The 18,693-nt window shown below is 41.3% G+C and overlaps 1 protein-coding gene across 1 annotated transcript in view; it reads left to right on the top strand.

The window, feature by feature from the left end:
- LOC119735015 (mediator of RNA polymerase II transcription subunit 25-like) overlaps window positions 1–18,693 on the top strand; it is a 46,732-nt gene that overhangs the window by 5,962 nt on the left and 22,077 nt on the right. The window contains 5 exon segments of the mRNA XM_038208733.1: window positions 1,142–1,266; window positions 5,450–5,548; window positions 6,939–7,062; window positions 15,295–15,445; window positions 18,202–18,387. Of these exon segments, the coding sequence (XP_038064661.1) occupies window positions 1,142–1,266; window positions 5,450–5,548; window positions 6,939–7,062; window positions 15,295–15,445; window positions 18,202–18,387 (685 nt within the window).

Raw genomic sequence — 18,693 nt, 5'->3', positions numbered from 1 at the left:
TACGCATGATCATGTAGTACTCAAATCCCCAAAACAATTAACCAAAGAGAAACCACCGAACCAATTCTTGGTTATGACCGCCAAAACGCACCCCTGTTCAGACGTTTTTTAGACCGCATTGCGTGAAATCGTTGCGCCTGGTATGCTGTAGTTTTTTTTTAAAAATTGAATTTTGTATCTTTTCCAACGATAGTTTGGCCAACCCTCGTTGGAAGAAATCCATTTTTTTCCCCCCAAATACTACCCTCAATTGAACGAACTTACTTAGTCCACATTTTGTATGCAATCGGCATCGGTAACATACCCATGAATGAGCATAAGCCAGGTAGTCTGGTTCCCTGACCTGACAATTCCCTGACGTCTATGAATTTTCCAGTTTCATCTGAAGCGTAGGGTCAGGGAACCAGATTGAAAGATTAGCATTTGTTTTGTTTTGGTTTATCTGGCATTCATGATCAAGCAACTTTAAAAAGGTCAGTGGATAAAAAAGGTGGAATGATAATTGCAATTAAATACTTACTCCTAAAATCCATCCATTTCTGAATTAACAGCAATAGCAAATGTTGTATATATAACCTTTCAAGGGAATATACATCATTTGCTTTTGCTGTAATTTTCAGAAATGGATGGAATCGGGGGTTGGTAATACATAGCAAATATTGTTACGCTGACTTTTTTGAAGTTTTGGGTTCGAGAATGCTATAAAAACCAAGAAAAACAATACTTTTCCTGTAGTCTGGCTCCCTGACTGCATTTAAGAAGAAACAGAGCAGTTTATGTACATTGGGGAATTGTAAGGTCAGGGAACCAGTCTAGCTGGCTTGTACCCATTCATAGGTGTATAATCGATTGCAAACAAATGTGATGGTCAATTGGGGCCAGTATTTGAAAAAAAAGCCAGTTTTTTCCAACGCTGGTCGGCCGACCAGCGTTGGAAATTAATACAAAAATACCACTTTTCTTGAAATCGACAGTATACCAGGTGCCATGATTTTACAGGATGCTTTACACTGTCGTTCACTAACAGTCCAGTAAGGTATTTCAAGATGATTTGGTAGTTTGTTTTTTTGATGTTTGCAAATGTTGTATTTTCCCTTTAAAGGACAATTTTGAGTGATCACATTTTGTGTTTTTTTTCCAGTATGGTGGGCCGCTGTACAGTTTAGTCATCTACAACACGGTTGATTGCTACCCATCGCCTGCAGTGACGTGCATTGCTCCGACTAGCAATGCTTGGCAACTCAGTAACGCAATGGATAGCATAGAGTAAGTCAATGGGCGGAGCAATGAGACGAAGGGGGTGGGTTCTCATCAAAGTCAGATCTCTTGATTGGTACCATATACATGTATAATCATCAATATTTTTTTTTTTTTTTAATCTGTTAGCCGCACATTTCTTGGCAATCAAAACATGTTACTGAAATGAAATCAGAGGGGTTTCACATCCGAACGGATAAGCCTTCGTGTATGCAAACGTTTAGTTATGCGTAACCGTTATCGAACATTGTGTTGTTTCACAACGTGTATGCATATGAGGCACAATTGCAGAATACCCCGCCACTCGATCTATCCACCTCGTAGCCGGCTACGAGGTCACGGTTGGTTGACCTCAATAAACATTCTCAGCGCTACTTGTATGTACTATGCGTCATGCTCCTTTGCACTCCCACTTCGTGACCGCGTAGCTGCCAACAGGGTAGTTGGTTTGGACTTAAAATTTTTCAGCAACTCCCATTCCTTTTGTGTTGCTTCGTTCTCAAATAATGGACCCCCACTCAGTATCCGCGTAGCTGGCGATGGACTTGAATTGTTTCTTTTCCAGTGATTCCAACCTCGTAGCCAGAGAATTTAGGGGTGTATTTCCGAGTGGCGGGGTATTCTGCAATTACTCCGCATATGATTATTGTCATTGGAACAAAGCAGCAATCCACAATGACAGTCTCCGAAATAAAGCCTCGTGTCTGCGGCTAATTCATACAAATGTGACATAAAATGTTCAGCACTGAGGCATAAAATGATCAGCTAGGCTACGATATGCAAATCAGGTGACCAGTGTTGAACAAACACCTTGGAACATACCTGTACCCTGACTTATCTTTTTCGGGCAGTATTTCTTAATTTGTCACTGGATTTATATCGAGTTATGTTTGGTCTGCGAACTCCACACTTATTGGAGAATGTAGCCACACTATCCAGCTCGCTGTCCGTGTAAAATATGAGCCTCCATGACCAAGTTCTTGGTTCTTGATTGGTTCATCTCCTAAATACTCCGCGTGGGAGTTTATACAGGAGACCAGAAACACCGGGGCAAACCCCTTCTCTTAAGCGATAAGTGTCACTAGGTTCTTTTACGTGCATTGGATTACACAACACACAGGACCTACGGCTTTACGTCCCATCCGAAGGACGAAGCAATAATGGTTAAGTGCCTTGCTTAAGGGCACAAGTGTCCGCCCGGCGGGCTCGAACCCACGCCACTGTTGCCTCTGAAACACCAGAGCATGAGTCCGGTGTTCTCAACTGCTAGGCCATGACACTCCACTGAATAATCTGAATACTGTACTGAATCTCATCTTCATTCGCATACATGTATGAGGTCGTCGCTGGAAATCCAGCGACAAAAAACATAAGCCAAGATGAACAGTTGTTCCTACATGTAGGCTTTTTTCCAGGATGAGGTTGCTGTTTGCGCTTCTTACAGTACGTGTGACTGCTTACATAGCATAAGGCTACTGTTGTTCGCGGCCAATCATCAGACTCTATTGTCGAACGCCTTGACCAAGGCCAGCGATATATATCGGTGCCATCTCTGCGTAGCAAGTTGCGTATGTCGTCACAAAAACACACTAAATGATGACCTATCTAGCATGCTAACCCTTCGATCCGTTCGCTTGCAAAACCTCTCTAATGTTGTATTGTCGGAAAACATTTTAAACATAAGTTGAGCTGGTCCCAAAATGTACACAATTTGATATTTATTTGGCCTGCACAGTGAGCCCACAGTGCATATAAACGCATAGACCGCCAGTCATGCATGTAAAACTGTGATTTGAACAAGTATGGGCAAAACGCTTGTTGACAGCGTGTGTTCAATACAGGTACGCGCTTAGGACAGTACGTATACATTTACATACAGAACATAAATTTTCAAGTTAAAAAAGGCTGTTTTACTCACAATCCGATTGGAAAAAGTTGTTCACGTTATTGTTTTTTAATCTACATGTACCTAAATCAGATTCTTTTTACAATCGAAAAAAAACTTCATAGAATTTTTTTAATGGAATAGTTCAACTGTGTGTAAAATCCCTACACCGAGAGGTGAATTTGCCCATAGTTTTGGATTTTAGTCGGGCGCCGCGAAATCACGGAATGCGCGTGTAGATTCGAATAGGACCTGGCAGTCTATGCGTTTATATGTGACCTGTCACCACGAAATGAGCTGAAAGTCGGAGATTGCCATTTTGCAGTACAGTGGGGCAAAGCCAAAAATTGAAGGGGTGGTCGATTTTTTGTTTTCAGGTAAACCTCAATCTGTAAGTCCTGTGCTACCTTTCTCCAAATTTTTTGTTCTGTCAAACATCTTTAAAACCTATTTCATCCCGTCTGTTATGAGTTGACTTTTCATTCACTGTAACACAACTGCAGGATTTTTAAATGCCATTTTCTCTAGAATCAGTTTTACAACTTCAAGTTAGTTGGTGGTCTATATTTCCGTCACTGAACTCAGTACCCCTTAATGTTGTATACCATTTGAAAGCCCTTTTTCAGCAGAATCCAGATATATGAATTTCTTAATTCTTAAAAATTCCAACTTTAAGCTCAGTTTGTGATGACAGGTCACATATATCTTGTGAGTGAGCCGGATTCATCCCATTTATTGGCAAAAACAGGGTGATCCTATACAATAGCACTGCCCGGCTCTCTACACCATTAAAGTCACAAGCGACAGTCAGTCTGTCAAGTAGAGAAGCCGGTTCTGTTCGTAAAAAAAATTAACATCCATTTGTAGGCAACTATGCACTTATTCACTTTGGCCTGTACATACATGTACACTGTGTTTTGTGCTTGCTGTTTGCTATCTTGTGCCGGTGCAATTATCTCGTTATCTTTGAAGCCTTTGCCTCCTCAGTAGTAGATCCCCTAATTTCCTGATGTCACATCCAATAGTCAGACATCCGTTTAAGCGCAGGACAGGTGCTGTGTTGTAAACATGTATCAGTACATCTTTATGGAGTAAACATCCACATTGATCATTCCTTGGCCACGCCCCTTTTTAGCCGGCTTCATTGTGCTTTATGGAGTAAACATCCACATTGATCATTCCTTGGCCACGCCCCTTTTTAGCCGGCTTCATTGTGCTTTATGGAGTAAACATCCACATTGATCATTCCTTGGCCACGCCCCTTTTTAGCGGGCATCAGTGTGCTTTATGGAGTAAACATCGTGTACATGTACTTGTTTAAAGCCAGAGTCCATCATTTGCAGCTATCCGAAAAAGTAACTGGTGTATTATTGTTGAAAAACATTCTTGGTTGAAAGATAGTAAAGGGGACTAAACTCCCTGTGAAATTAATCTTTCTGGCAAACTATCATTTTGAAGTAATCAACGAAAGAAGCCCTTTCCAACGGTGCGTCTTAAGACGCACCGTAGGAAAATTTGAATTAGTAGTTCGTTTCGTTATTCGGCGCACCGTAGGAAAATTTGAATTAGTAGTTCGTTTTGTTATTCGGTGCAGCGCTCGCAAAGCATTGGCAAATTTTAAAAAGTAAAAAAAACAAATCTAATATTTCCAACAGTTTTGTTCAGATTTACTTCAAGTTTTGTGAAACGCCCCTGGCCATGTTTAGCGCCTGGCACGGGTAGTGCCAAAAATATATAGAAATTGGTGCAAGCACGGCGTGTACTACATGATGTGGAGCAGAACGCAGGAATTCTGTTTAAAACTTGAGTCATAGTTTTATCAGTGGTTTAAAACCACCCACGTGATGGGCTCTTGACCAATAGACCTTTATCACGCTGCTACCATTTCAGTCATGTTCCCTGTATCCAATAACAGTACTGAATGATACTGTTTTTTGTGCAAAAAGGAACCAGACTATTTTTCCTTCCAGCCTCACTTTGGTTACGTTCATTTCAATAGGAAAAAAAAATCAAGACGGACGCAACATGATAATGGTCTGTAGGCATGATAGGGGTGGGTAAACCGTAATACATGTACAACATGGTATGTAAGGCATGTTACTTTTCAAAATCTCCTGTACAAAAATTCACCATACCTTGAAACATTAACTTTTCCCCACATAACTTTTTTGGTGTACATGTTACTTGCCATAGATACTTCACTATCTCAGACTCCCAGAACAATCTGCCCCTCCATGTGAATTTTCACCCCCATGTTTTCAGTGGTGTGTTCCAGCATGTTTATTGTTCTGTTGCTTGCCTGGGCAGATTCATTGGTGGAGGAGGGGAGAGCGGAAGCCTGGTAGCCGACGGGCTGGGTTCAGCCATGCAAGTCTTTGACGACTTGAAAGCACGAAGACACTCAAGGTTGGTAATTCCTTCTTAACGTTTCGGTTTGCGGTAACACCATGTGGTAATAACTACTGCTTAGAAGATATTTAGTTCTGAAAAGAACTTGTCCTGCTTATTATCAACTTTTGCTAAGTAGTTTTTGTTCTAACTTGTCTTTGGTCTCAACGTTTCGACTAGCCTGCTCTAGTCATCGTCAGGAGGCTGAGGAGAGTTGGAGATGCTACTCCTTAGTGTTAGGATTGGGAATGCTTGTATTGGTGGATTCTGATTGGTTGTCTGTTGGGCATTGTGTTAACGCATGGATACTGCAAGACCGCAACGATACCGATACTCCACCATGCAAAGCCTCAAATCTTATTGGTAATTCTTATAAGATTTTATTCTTTGTACCGAGATTTTGAGAGAAAATATCATGAAATAATAAAAAATGCGGTCTGTTTTAATACAAAATACTGTCCGAGAAGATTTTTTCCCGAGTTTTCAGAGGTCTTCAGAAGTAACTACAAGAGAAAATTTAATTGGCATAAATGAGTACTTGGCCGGGTTTAAACACTACCCGTATATTTAAGACCGGTTGGAGTCTGGATGCTGATAATGACCCGAGCCGAGCTTGCGAGAGCCGGGCAGTACTATTGTATAGGATTACCCCATAATAGGCTGAAAGAGAAAATTTAATTGGCAAAAATGAGTACTTGGTCGGGTTTAAACACTATATTTAAGACCGGTTGGAGTCTGGATGCTGATAATGAGCCGAGCCGAGCTTGCGAGAGCCGGGCAGTACTATTGTATAGGATTACCCCATAATAGGCTGAATTGGTGACAATTGTGAACACCAGATGCATGAAAAGACTTCCAGTGAATAGCCATTCTGAATCAATTGAAGAGAATATTTTGTGCACTCGGGGACCTAGACCGGTTGGAGTCTGGACGCTGATAATGAGCCAAGCCGAGCTTGCGAGAGCTGAGCAGTACTATTGTATAGGATTACCCCATAATAGGCTGAATTCATGACAACTGCGAACAGCAGATGAATGAAGAGACTTCCAGTGAATAGCCATTCTGAATCAATTGAAGAGCATATTTTGTGCACTCTGTGACCAGCTTTACTTGCGTGGTCTTATTTTGTGTTTGTTTCCGTTTCTTGCCACATCTCTTAAAATTGAAGGGCTGTTGCCGTTCACCAACATAATTTCTCAATACTGCATACTCAGTGTCCTAGGGATCGCGAGAAAATTTTTTACAATTAACTCGGGTGGGACTCGAACCCACGACCTCCTGCTTACTAGTGCAGACGTCTTACCACCCGACCACCAGGCTTGGAAGGATCGGCTGGTTGGTTCAAAACTAAAAATAAACATTTTGTTATTGGTCACCAATTTGTATCCCTCTTTTTTTGTTCTTTCAGTCTTGCCAACTGCACATGCCAGTGCATCCTGGTCTGTAATTCTCCGCCGTTTTCTCTGCCCAGTATGGAGAGTGGTAACTACATCGGGTACACCTCCGAAGAGTTAGTCACTCTCATGGCTGAGGTATGTGCTTTTCCTTTCAAGTAATAATAAATATAATAATACTAATTAGCATGAATCCCGCAATAGGGCGACAAGTTGTGCGGGACTTCCCCTACATTACATGTAGGGCGACACACCGCAATAGGGCGACAATTTTGGTGTCGCCCTATTGAGGTAACTACCCTTTAGCGAAGGAATTTTACTGTCGCAAATGGGCTAGATCGATTGCTCGTGGTCCAATACCAAACTTGGTTGGGGTCGGACAAGGTAAAATTGGGTTAGGTCACATTAAAGTTTGAAAAATTTTGTGCACGTTTCTATGGAAGTGTCAACCTATCATGCAATCCAGAGTTCATAATAATAATAATGATTACCCTGAATTGGACATTTGGGAGACATCCCCATAGACTTGTGCACGAAATTTTTCAAACTTCAATGTGCCTTACCCCATTTTTTCCCTTGTCCTTTTCCGACAAATTTGGGTATGTTTACCAATTAGACCACGAGCAACAACTATAATCTAATTGCAACAGTAAAATTTTGCCTCTAAAGGGGGGCTGTGACATTAGGGAAACATGAAAATGTCTCCCTAATGACAAATTACGATAACGTGTCTCCTTAGTGGTACCTTTACACGTATAATGTGGTGCTTACCGGTATTCAGCGCTTTATACCAAAGGTCTCAAAGAAAAGCTTCACAATAATTAGGCCTACCCCTGGTCATCAGGCTATGAGACTATTTTTCTACAGCAGCTCGAGATCAGTGCATTCTGGTCTCTACCTTCATAAATTTATACTCCTGGGTAAAGAGAGGGGATTGCAGTGAAGTATCTTGCCCAAGAACACTAGTCGAACACTGTAACCATTCGACCACAGTGCTCCACGAATCACATTTGTTGGTCAGAAACATCAGTTGCGTTTGTTAAACATTTCAAAGCTGCTCTTCCCATGCTCTTCAACATACCGTACATGTACTTGTTTTTTTTTTCTCCAAATTTGTTATGTTTTTTAAAGGGAAAATACAACATTTGCAAACATCAAAAAATAAAACTACCAAATCATTTTGAAATACCTTGCTGGACTGTTAGTGAATGACAGTGTAAAGCATCCTGTAAAATCATGGCACCTGGTATACTGTCATTTTCAAGAAAAGTGGTATTTTTGTATCAATTTCCAACGCTGATCGGCCGATCAGCGTTGGAAACAACTGGGTTTTTTTTCTCAAATACTGGCCCCAATTGACCATCGCACTTGTTTGCAATCGATTACAAACCTATGAACGGGTACGAGCCAGCTAGACTGGTTCCCTGACCTTACAATTCCCCAATGTATGTAAACTGCTCTGTTTCTTCTTGTATGGAGTCAGGAACCAGACTACAGGAAAATGATCGTTTTTCTTGGTTTTTATAGCATTTTTGAACCCAAAACCTCAAAAACGTCGATGTAACTATATTTGCTATATATTTCCAACCCCCCAATTCCATCCATTTCTGAAAATTACAGCAAAAGCAAATGATGTATATTCCCTTTAAACTGAAAATGCTACTTTTGTTTGTTTTTGACATTTGCGACCCTCTAACCTTTTAGTTTTGTTTACTTTTGTAGAAAAAGATACCGCTGAATTATTGTCGGGCCGTTAATAATTCAAAATTTATAAGATAAATATTCTTTAACTATACGTGGGTAGATTTTGTATGCTTTTTGTTTATTAGGGGTGTTCTTTTTGAATAAATTAGGATTTGATTAATCCAAATTGCATTTGACCAAATGTAGTCGAATATTCAAAACTTGCCAATCATGTTTTACACGCGCAGCAGCAACATACCGCGTACGTGTACCTGTCGTGCCGTTGGAAAGTTGCAAGACAGGCGCGCTGGTAACCATTTGCTTGCTTGACATACATGTATGATCTGACTGTTGGTGATTATAACACCTCACCCGCAGATTCTGTGTCTTGATTGGCTGAGAGCGAGTCACATGATACTTTCTATTTTTGCTATCTTTCTGTGCACGGCCAAAAGTACTATACCCGTAGCAACCAAAGTACTGTACCATTAGCAACCAAAGTACTATTTCCACGGCGTGGCATTTGTGTGCAAATGCATGCTGGTGTGCGCGTTGCACGCAGCGCGTTTTGTTCCAAAGAGAGCGCGCCACAGAGTTGGGTTCAAACATTTCTTGAAGGGGTAGTTTGGAAGAGAGAAATACATTTTCCGCCAATTTTGTATTGAAATTGAAGTTTATTTCAACTGTGTTCAGATTTAAATAATTTAAAATATTAAAATCAAGCAGAATCTGTGGGTGAAGTGTTATAAAACAAATATTGAATGCTTTATCTCGTGGTGAAGTAAAACTAGCCTCCCTCGGTGATCCATAGAGCATTCTATTTTCCCTCGGCTTCGCCTTGGGAAAATAGAATGTCCATGGATCACCTCGGGAGGCTAGTTTTACTACACCACTCGAAGCATTCAATATTTGTATACTAGCCTGTGTTAAAAGTATAGCTTGGGAAGTGGATGGGGATTTTGACTGTCTGTGACTGTTTAAATAGTAGGATGGTTGACGGGAATGTACATCATTGGCTTTCGCTGTAATTTTCAGAAAAAATTATATTTGAGGGGTTAGTATAATAGATCAAGTATTGTTACGCTGACATGTTTGAGATTTTGTGTTCGATAATGCTGGAAAAACCAAGAAAAACAAAAATGTTCAGGTAGTCTGGTTCCCTGGCTCCAATAAAGATGAAGTGGATCAATTTATAGATGCTGGAAAATTGTAAGGTAAGGGAACCAGTCTAGCTGGCCTGCACCCGTTCATGAACATGGAACCAATAGCAAACAAAATTTGGACTGAAAAAAAAATTAGTAAATTTGGAGCAGTAGTTGAAAAAAGATTAGGTTTTTAGGCCGACCACCGTTGGAAATGCATACAAAAATACCATTTTCTTGAAAATGACTTCACACCAGGTGCCATAATTTCACTGGATGCTTCAGACTGTCATTTACCAACATCCTAGTAAGGTATTTTGTAAAAATTTGGTAGTTTTGTTTGCAAATGCTGTATATTCCCTTTAATAATGTAAAAAATGACCGAATTCTGCATTGGGCAAGGTTGGGGAATTTTTCAGTGAAAAAATATATGTTTCCATACTTTTTTTGTATATCCTTTAAGTTTAGTATCCATTTACTGTGGCATACTGACAATGATTGAACCATAATTTCATATACTTCCTCAAATGAGGCAAGTTCTTGGAATTTCCAACATTGCGACAATGGTCGGCACAGACGTCATGCGTTGCTCATTATTCCGTACAAATATTCGTCATATCACACGATGGAACACTACATCGATGTGCAGCTAACCCAACGAAAAAAACTTCTGGATTCTGTGCTGAGATTTCATCGTTTGTACTCAAAACTTTACCGTGATACATCTGAACAAGTAAGTTGCTGTTCCTTTTTTTATCCCCCTGGCTATTTAATGAGCCAGAAAGAGGGATTTTGCGATAGTGTATTCCTTCTGTGTGTGTGGGTAAGCCTACAATGTGTTATGGGGAAGACTTTTATTGTGAGGCAAATTCGGACCGAGTTACGGGGACTTTCTGCTGTCCCCACAGCATTTTCAGTTCCCACAAATACCTCGTTGTGACGAGTGTATGTCCCCACAACTACGGAACAAGAATGCGTACGTACCTGTACATGTACATTAAATTGTGTGTTCTATTTTGGTTAGGTTAAAACTGTTTAGTGCTGTCATGAAAAGTCTGACTTCACTCTCAACCAAACTTGGTGACAAAAATCCTTAGGTAGGGGCACTCAAGATGACTTAGTCTTCAATTCACAACGTACGCACAACATCTGCGCATCATCACGCAGTATGCGCGACAGGCGCGCCAATCTCCATAAAAGGAGATGTTTGCGTCTTACTCGCAAGCTGGACACTCCATTATATAGCTGGAGGGGTGTTTCGAAAGACAGAAAGTAAAATTGTTGAACAAAATCGTTGGAAAGTTTAATTTTGACTTGTTTTGACTTTTGGACAGAAAAGTTTTGGGTTTTTTTACCGAGAAGATGAGAATATAGGCCTACATATATGCGCTTGGTTGTTTTAGGTTTTGGACTGATACAGTCTGGATTAGCATTCCAGACTCCAACCAGTCTTAAACATAGTGTTTAACACCTCCCAAGCATATGTATTCCCTTAGTACATGTCCCATTACAACTCACAAAACATGTTTAAATGATATTGCTTATGGGCGTGTGATACTGATAAATCCTGGTAAGATTTATTCAGCATCGATATACTGCCGTAATGGAGAATTGATACCCACATGTACGGTATGTTAATGTACATGTACTGGCATGACTGGTACCGATAGGAGCCCAAAAAGCGGTGCCACATTGCTTACAATGTAACTGAAACTAACCATGGAATTGCCCCATTCATACAAGTTTATGTGATTATAAACTAAATTCAGGGCCAAGGTACACAAGGTACAAATTTGTAAAGATTGTGATTTCTTTTCAGTGCGTACTTCCTGAAACTATTGTCCCTTATCTATTGTCCCACTACGTTGTTTGCCTTAGGGGATTTCCAAACCCTAGGCAACCAACCGCACGCACATTTACCAAAAGGATTTCCACGAAAACTTCTTAGAGTTAGAGGTAGCCAGCTCTATAAATACCCTGATTAATTGAACCCATAATAACTCTCGGTTTGGAACTTCAAAATCTATAGTAAAGTCTGTCGCGAGGCAGTGTGGCCAATCAGGCCAGTGTTTATCTCCGGTTTCAGTGGCATGAATTGACTGAGAATATTTCTACTCCCCCTGGATGGGATGCTAGTTCATCGCCGGTTACTCCCCAGCTGATGCCGGTACCCATTTATACTCCTGGGTGGAGAGAGGTAAGTGGGGATGAAGTGGCTTGCCCAAGGACACAACATATGACCAATAGCTGGATTTGAACCCGTGACCCTCTGATCATGAGTCACAAACCCTAACCACTAGGCCACACTCCCCCATGATGTTAATAATCCATAGTGTGAGACATGTTCATGTATACCGTATACGTACATACAGGGTGAAAATAATTCTGCTTCCGGTTACCCTACCTACCCTAATTTTTGGGGGGAAAGTTCAGGGGGAAAAACCCGAAAATCATCAATCTTTTACCCTTGACTACTGGCAGACACATCCATATGATCGTACACAAAAAAACCTGCTCCCAATTTTTTCCCCCCACTTACCTAACCTATTTTCAAATGCCATGTAATCAGAAACAATGTGTACTGGAAGCATTCTCTTTCCTGATCATGTACGTGAAAAAGAATTTTTCATATTAGGTTTTGCCCTTCACCGACGTTTAAACACTGAATACTCAGTGTGTTACCTCCCGAGTGAAAGCTCGAAAAAATCACTTGGGTGGGGCTCGAACCCACGACCTCCTGCTTTCTAGTGCAAACATCTTACCACTCGACCACCGAGCTAACGGGATCGGTTGGCTGGTGAAAAAAAAATTCTTCTAACATTTTATAGAATTTGTGACAAGTCCATCACAAATTTTATACATAAAGTTGAACAATATTTTGTTTTACTTTCAAGTTTCATCCCCCCAAATAGATTCCTTTTACTTTTTGAATGAGTCTTTGACTGAGTAAAAATAGACCGAGTTCAGTTATTGAATTATTGAAGTTATCAAATTTGATTTATTGACTGCCAGACAATAAGGCCAAAAAAAAATGATAGTTCTGTGTCCGATTACATGACATTCGAAAACAGGGTAGGTGAAGGGAATTTTTTGGGGGAAATTTTTTTGTGTGTACGATCATATGGAGGCGTCTGCATGTAGTCAAGGGTAAAAGGTAGTAATTGATGGTTTGGGGTTTTTTTTTCTCATTTCCCCCATAACAGAATTAGGGTAGGGGCTGTCAGAATAGGGTAGGTACGGAAACCGGAAGCAGAACAATTTTTTTTTTGGCCTTATTCTCTGAGAATGCTGAATGTACATGTACATGTACATGTACATGTATGTAAACGGTACCATGAAGTGGAAATCTCTTTATAGTCCGTTTTGTAGTCATACATTAACAGATTTGAACTAATGAAATGTCCTTATTCAATAAGGCTGTGGTCCAATGGTTATGGTTTCCATGCCATATGTAAATTCGAACCCTGAACATGGTGCTTGATCATGGGAAAGACATTTTACTACAATTACCTCTCGATCTCCACCCTTTACAATGCCATGATTGCCTCCCTCCACCCAGAAGTATGGGTACCAGATTAGTAAGATTTGAGGCTTTGCATGGTGGAGATACTAAATAATGAAAGGTTTGCGGAAACACAATGTGCGAATAATTTCTCAACTAAGAGAATGGTTCTGAAAAGAAAAGAACCAGAGGTATAAACTCGACGTTCCGGTCAGTATGCTCTGACCGTCTTCAGGGTACCAGATTGCGCTGATCTGGAGCTGCTGCAAAAACTGGTCTCATGGCCTGATGAACAGGGGTAATAATTGTGTTGAGCGATTTGAGTCTTTGGTATGAAGCGCTATAAACATGTACATGTGCAATGTGCATGACATGTAAGCACCTCATTTAGCCCTAACCCTCCTCAATCCTCCAAAATCCTCCTTGTGGTTTTGGAGGATTTTGGAGGATTGAGGCTGAATGGTATTTTTTTTAGATAAGGATTTCGGAGGATTGAGGCTGAATGGTATTTTTTCAAAAAAGAATTTTGGAGGATTGAGGCTGAATGGTATTTTTTTTAGATAAGGATTTTGGAGGATTGAGGCTGAATGGTATTTTTTTAGATAAGGATTTTGGAGGATTGAGGCTGAATGGTATTTTTTTCAGAAAAGGATTTTGGAGGATTGAGGCTGAATGGTATTTTTTCAGAAAAGGATTTTGGAGGATTGAGGCTGAATGGTATTTTTTTCAAAAAAGGATTTTGGGGGATTGAGGCTGAATGGTATTTTTTTCAGAAAAGGATTTTGGAGGATTGAAGCTGAATGGTATTTTTTTCAGAAAAGGATTTTGGAGGATTCAGGCTGAATGGTATTTTTCAGAAAAGATTTTTGAGAATTGAAGCTGAATGGTATTTTTTTCAGAAAAGGATTTTGGAGGATTGAGGCTGAATGGTATTTTTCAGAAAAGATTTTTGAGAATTGAAGCTGAATGGTATTTTTTTCAGAAAAGCATTTTGGAGGATTGAGGCTGAATGGTATTTTGAGGCAGGACTGTCTGACGATTTTGAAGGATAGCAGGAACCCTCCTGCTATTTACATAGACAGTCACAGACAGTCCGAAATTCACTTCCCCTTCCCCTGGTATACATGTACTTTTAATAAAGGCTAGTCACCAGCAGTCGTCAGATCATATGGCAAGCAAGCACTGTGACTAGTCAAACTGGGTCAAGAGACAAAGCAGGCAAGTTGTGGTCATCACAGCTGGTTTATCCCTCACCCCTAGTCAAAGCATAGCTGTATCAAGTTAAAACAGTCCCAGCCGGTCAATCCTGCTTTATGTAGGCTACGAATTCTTAACTGTTGAAAACTGTTGATTTTGACTGAAAGGACTACTTGGCACAGAATGTTTGTTTGCATAGCACGTAGTACTCGTACTCGGTACATGTAATCGAGTTCTACTCGAGTATTTTTTTTAGAGTACTCGTACTTGTACTCATACTCAAATGTCAATTAAAGTACTCGTACTTGAAATGACGGTACTCGTACTTCGGCAGCAAGGTACGCGCACTCGACATGTCGAAATTGTACTTGATCATCAAAGTACTCGAATAGCAGTACTCGGGAGGGGAAAAATGGTATAGCTTGACTTACCACGGCCTTATTTTATTATCGATACTTTCAGTTGGAAATGGTTGATTGGCTTGCAGAGAAATCAAAGTTTGCCGATTTTCTCTGTTTACGTCCGGACAAACACATTTAACAGCTAGCCGTGAGTGGATCTGTATATCGGTCTGACTGGGCCTGGGCCAATATGCATAAAGAACCATTTGCCGTATGGCCTTATTCGGAAATAGAAGTACTCGTACTCGTACTCGGAAGTACAAGTACTCGTACTTGTACTCGGTAACCTAAGTACTTGACAGTACTCGGTATTCTGAAAAAAATACTCGACTACAACACTGCTACAAAAGAGGATTTTAATACCATGGTTTAACAAAAGAAGTTAATTGGAAGACCACTAATGTTTTCATATTGTTTTGTTGTTTGCTTGTTTGTTTAATTCTAGAGAAACATCCACTTCTCCATTGTGTCGACTCGCAAGCTGGCCATACTGTATGATCTGTTTGACAAGGCCAGCGCTGACCCACAGAAACCCATCAAGGATTATACGACGGATCCCAGACATTTGGTTCTCCTCAGTGGCTTTGAGCTGACAGGTAGGAGGGGGTTGGAGGTAGGGAGGGGGTTGGAGGTAGGGCGGGGTTTGTTTGGTTATGTTGGGTGAGAGGGGGGCATTCATTCATGGATTACACGGTACCACAGAGTCTGAGTCCGAGTCCCGTGTCATGCAAGTTGAGTCCGAGTCGCCATGGGCGTCAATCCTGGGGGGGACAGGGGGACATGTCTCCCCCACTTTTTGAAGGGTGGGGGACACAATATCAAATGTTCCCCCCCCCCCCCAGATTTTTGAACTCGTGTCCCATTTACAGGGCCCTATTATGTACTTCAATGTATCTTTTGCTGAAAAAATATTGGTTAAGGTGACCAGTCAGAAATTGCCTCAGATAGCACCACAGAGCATTTAGAATCCAAATTTTTTCCGAACCCCACGCCTGTAGCTCAGAATTCTGGTAGCCAATTCAATGACTCCAACCTCGAAAATGATGTTCAAATAATTATCTTTTGCTACGGAAATATTAGTTAAAGCATGGAGAAAAGTGGTAAGAAATTGCTTCAGATCACACCACAGAGCATCTAGCATCAAATTGTTTTAGGGGCCCTTAAGTGGGCCCCGAACCCCACGCCGTAAGGGCTTCACGCTTCGCGCTCGCATCAGTTCTGATCAAGGTATGTCCCCCCCACTTTTGAGAAGCGATTGACGCCCCTGCGAGTCGCAAGTCACGAATCACAATGGTTGATTCCGAGTCTGAGTCACAAGTCACGAGTCACAAAGGTTGAGTCCAAGTCACAAGTCACCTTTCAAGTACTACATAATTGGAAATGAATTTTGAGCCGCACACGCTATGTACATGTTCATGTATGTTAGTGCTTAGATGCGTTTCTTCTGACTGTATCACTTGCTCAAGAAAGGATCGTCTTCAAAATAACTTGTAATAATATTGAAAAGATAAGTGATTTGTGTAAAAATGTGGCCGAGTCCCAAGCCATACAGGTGGAGTCCAAGTCCAAAATGTCTACGTTAGAGTTTGCAGGATCGAGTCCCAGTCCGAGTCTTTTGTCATCGCGAAGTCCCGAGTAATGGGAATTGGGACTCAAGTCGGACTCGAGTTCTAGTTACGAGAAGTCTTCTTATAGTACTAGGTCATTTGCGTTTAACTTAGCAGACATTTCCAAGATTGCAACATTACGCCCTAGGGCCTTTTTGCTAGAAACCATCCTCAATCCTCAAAAATCCTCCAAAATTCGCACTTATGTTCAAATGAATGATCCCCATCAGTGCCTCAATCCTTTAAAATTGTCAGACAGTCCTGCCTCGAGAAATGCATTCATCCTCAATCCTCCAAAATCCTACTGTGCTAAAACACCATTCATCCTCAATCCTCCAAAATCCTCAAAAACCGCCAGGAGGATTTTGGAGGATTGAGGAGGGTTAGGGTTACTAGCATCATGACTTTGTGCATTTAAACCCTGGCCAGATGGCACAGACCGCTGTTCTCCATACACATGTAAAATCTGGATCTACATGTAGCTGCTATTGCCATTCCGAACAGTACACAAAGGCCAAGTTCGGGCAAGGACCATTAGTCGACTAGTGGTTGAATGGACCGATCCAGTAAGCACCGCCCCATGGTGTTCAGACCAATCACAGCCGTGATTTAGGTCCGACGTGCGTGCACTAAAGTCCGACATGCGTGCACGCGCGTATGATGCGCGCGGAAAGAAAATGCAGCGTGGCATTGGAGAGGAGCACGTGTTAATTTGCCCACGTGCGCACTGGGAGGAGCTTACTGGATCGGTCCATTGTGACGTACCTTACGCCTGCGCACTGATAGCAACGTGCGAACGTCTCTAGTCAAAAGCTGGTCAAAATGTCATCGCAAAACTTCAGGATCCTGTCTCTCTGCTAGCGTTATGAATGCGCACGGCTATTGGTTACCAGCGAAGCAACCAACCCCAGTAGGCTGGTTCCAAATAGTCGACTAGCGTAGTCAACCATCGTCGACTAGACAGAGTTCGGGCAAGCGTTAGTTAACCATTGGTCAACTATAGTCCTTGCACGAACTTGGCCCATGGTGAAGCTATGCACAGGTTCCCGATCCGTCCATTCCAATGTAGGGAGGGAACCAGTATCGATCATTACATCATTCAAAATCATTCAAATAGAGTCGCCTAAAAGTATACGAAACTGTTTTTCTTTCTTTTTTTAAAGAGGTTGTGGAATGCTCGAAGACATTTCCGTCATTTTTTGGGTATATGTAGCCTAAGGTGTGATGAAATAAAAACGACTATTGTTTCTGTCATGAAATGAGTACAAAGGGTACTTTTGAGAGCTATTTTTCAGGTCCTGTTTCGACCCGAACGTGCAATTTGTGTAAAAGTCGTCGTCGTGGGCAGCAAACAAAACACAGTAAATCGTTTATTAAACAGGACTCGTTTATGCTACTCTGCATCGGGAGCCCTGTTTATTACGTCACGATTTACTGTGTTTTGTTTGCTGCCCGCAACGACGACTTTTACACAAATTGCACGTTCGGGTCGAAACAGGCATGACAGGACTTGAAAAACAGCTCTCAAAAGTACCTTTTGTACTCATTTCATGACAGAAACAATAGTCGTTTTTATTTCATCACACCTTAGGCTACATATACCCGAAAAATGACGGAAATGTCTTCAAGCATTCCACAACCTCTTTAACACAATTTTTTTTGCAACTATAATGATATTTTTATTTTGCTGAATTCGATTGATTTAACATCCGATTGTGTTGCTGCGTTCTTATTTCTATTTTTAGAGAGGTCCTCAGGGGCGGATATAATTAAGCCCCTCCCCCCAGGCTCCTCCCCTTCCCATCTCCAAGTGGCATCTGTTGCCGGGGGAACGACCCCTGCATCCGCTGTGTCATCGGCTGTTCCCTCCGCAGTCACTGGTACCCCGGCAGGTGGTTCCATGCGGTCCGTTGGGAGCCCAGCAACGCACAGTGAGTTGGCATAAGAACAATGTAATTGCAAGGTTAAAGAGGTTGTGGAATGCTCGAAGACTTTTCCGTCATTTTTCGGGTATATGTAGCCTAAGGTGTGATGAAATAAAAACGACTATTGTGTCTGTCATGAAATGAGTACAAAAGGTACTTTTGAGAGCTGTTTTTCAAGTCCTGTCATGCCTGTTTCGACCCGAACGTGCAATTTGTGTAAAAGTCGTCGTTGCGGGCAGCAAACAAAACACAGTAAATCGTGACGTAATAAACAGGACTCCCGATGCAGAGTAGCATAAACGAGTCCTGTTT

This window comes from Patiria miniata, unplaced genomic scaffold (genome assembly GCF_015706575.1).
Source record: "Patiria miniata isolate m_02_andy unplaced genomic scaffold, ASM1570657v1 HiC_scaffold_1, whole genome shotgun sequence".
In the NCBI taxonomy this organism is placed as follows: domain Eukaryota; kingdom Metazoa; phylum Echinodermata; class Asteroidea; order Valvatida; family Asterinidae; genus Patiria; species Patiria miniata.
This window is presented reverse-complemented; position numbering and strand designations above follow the sequence as displayed.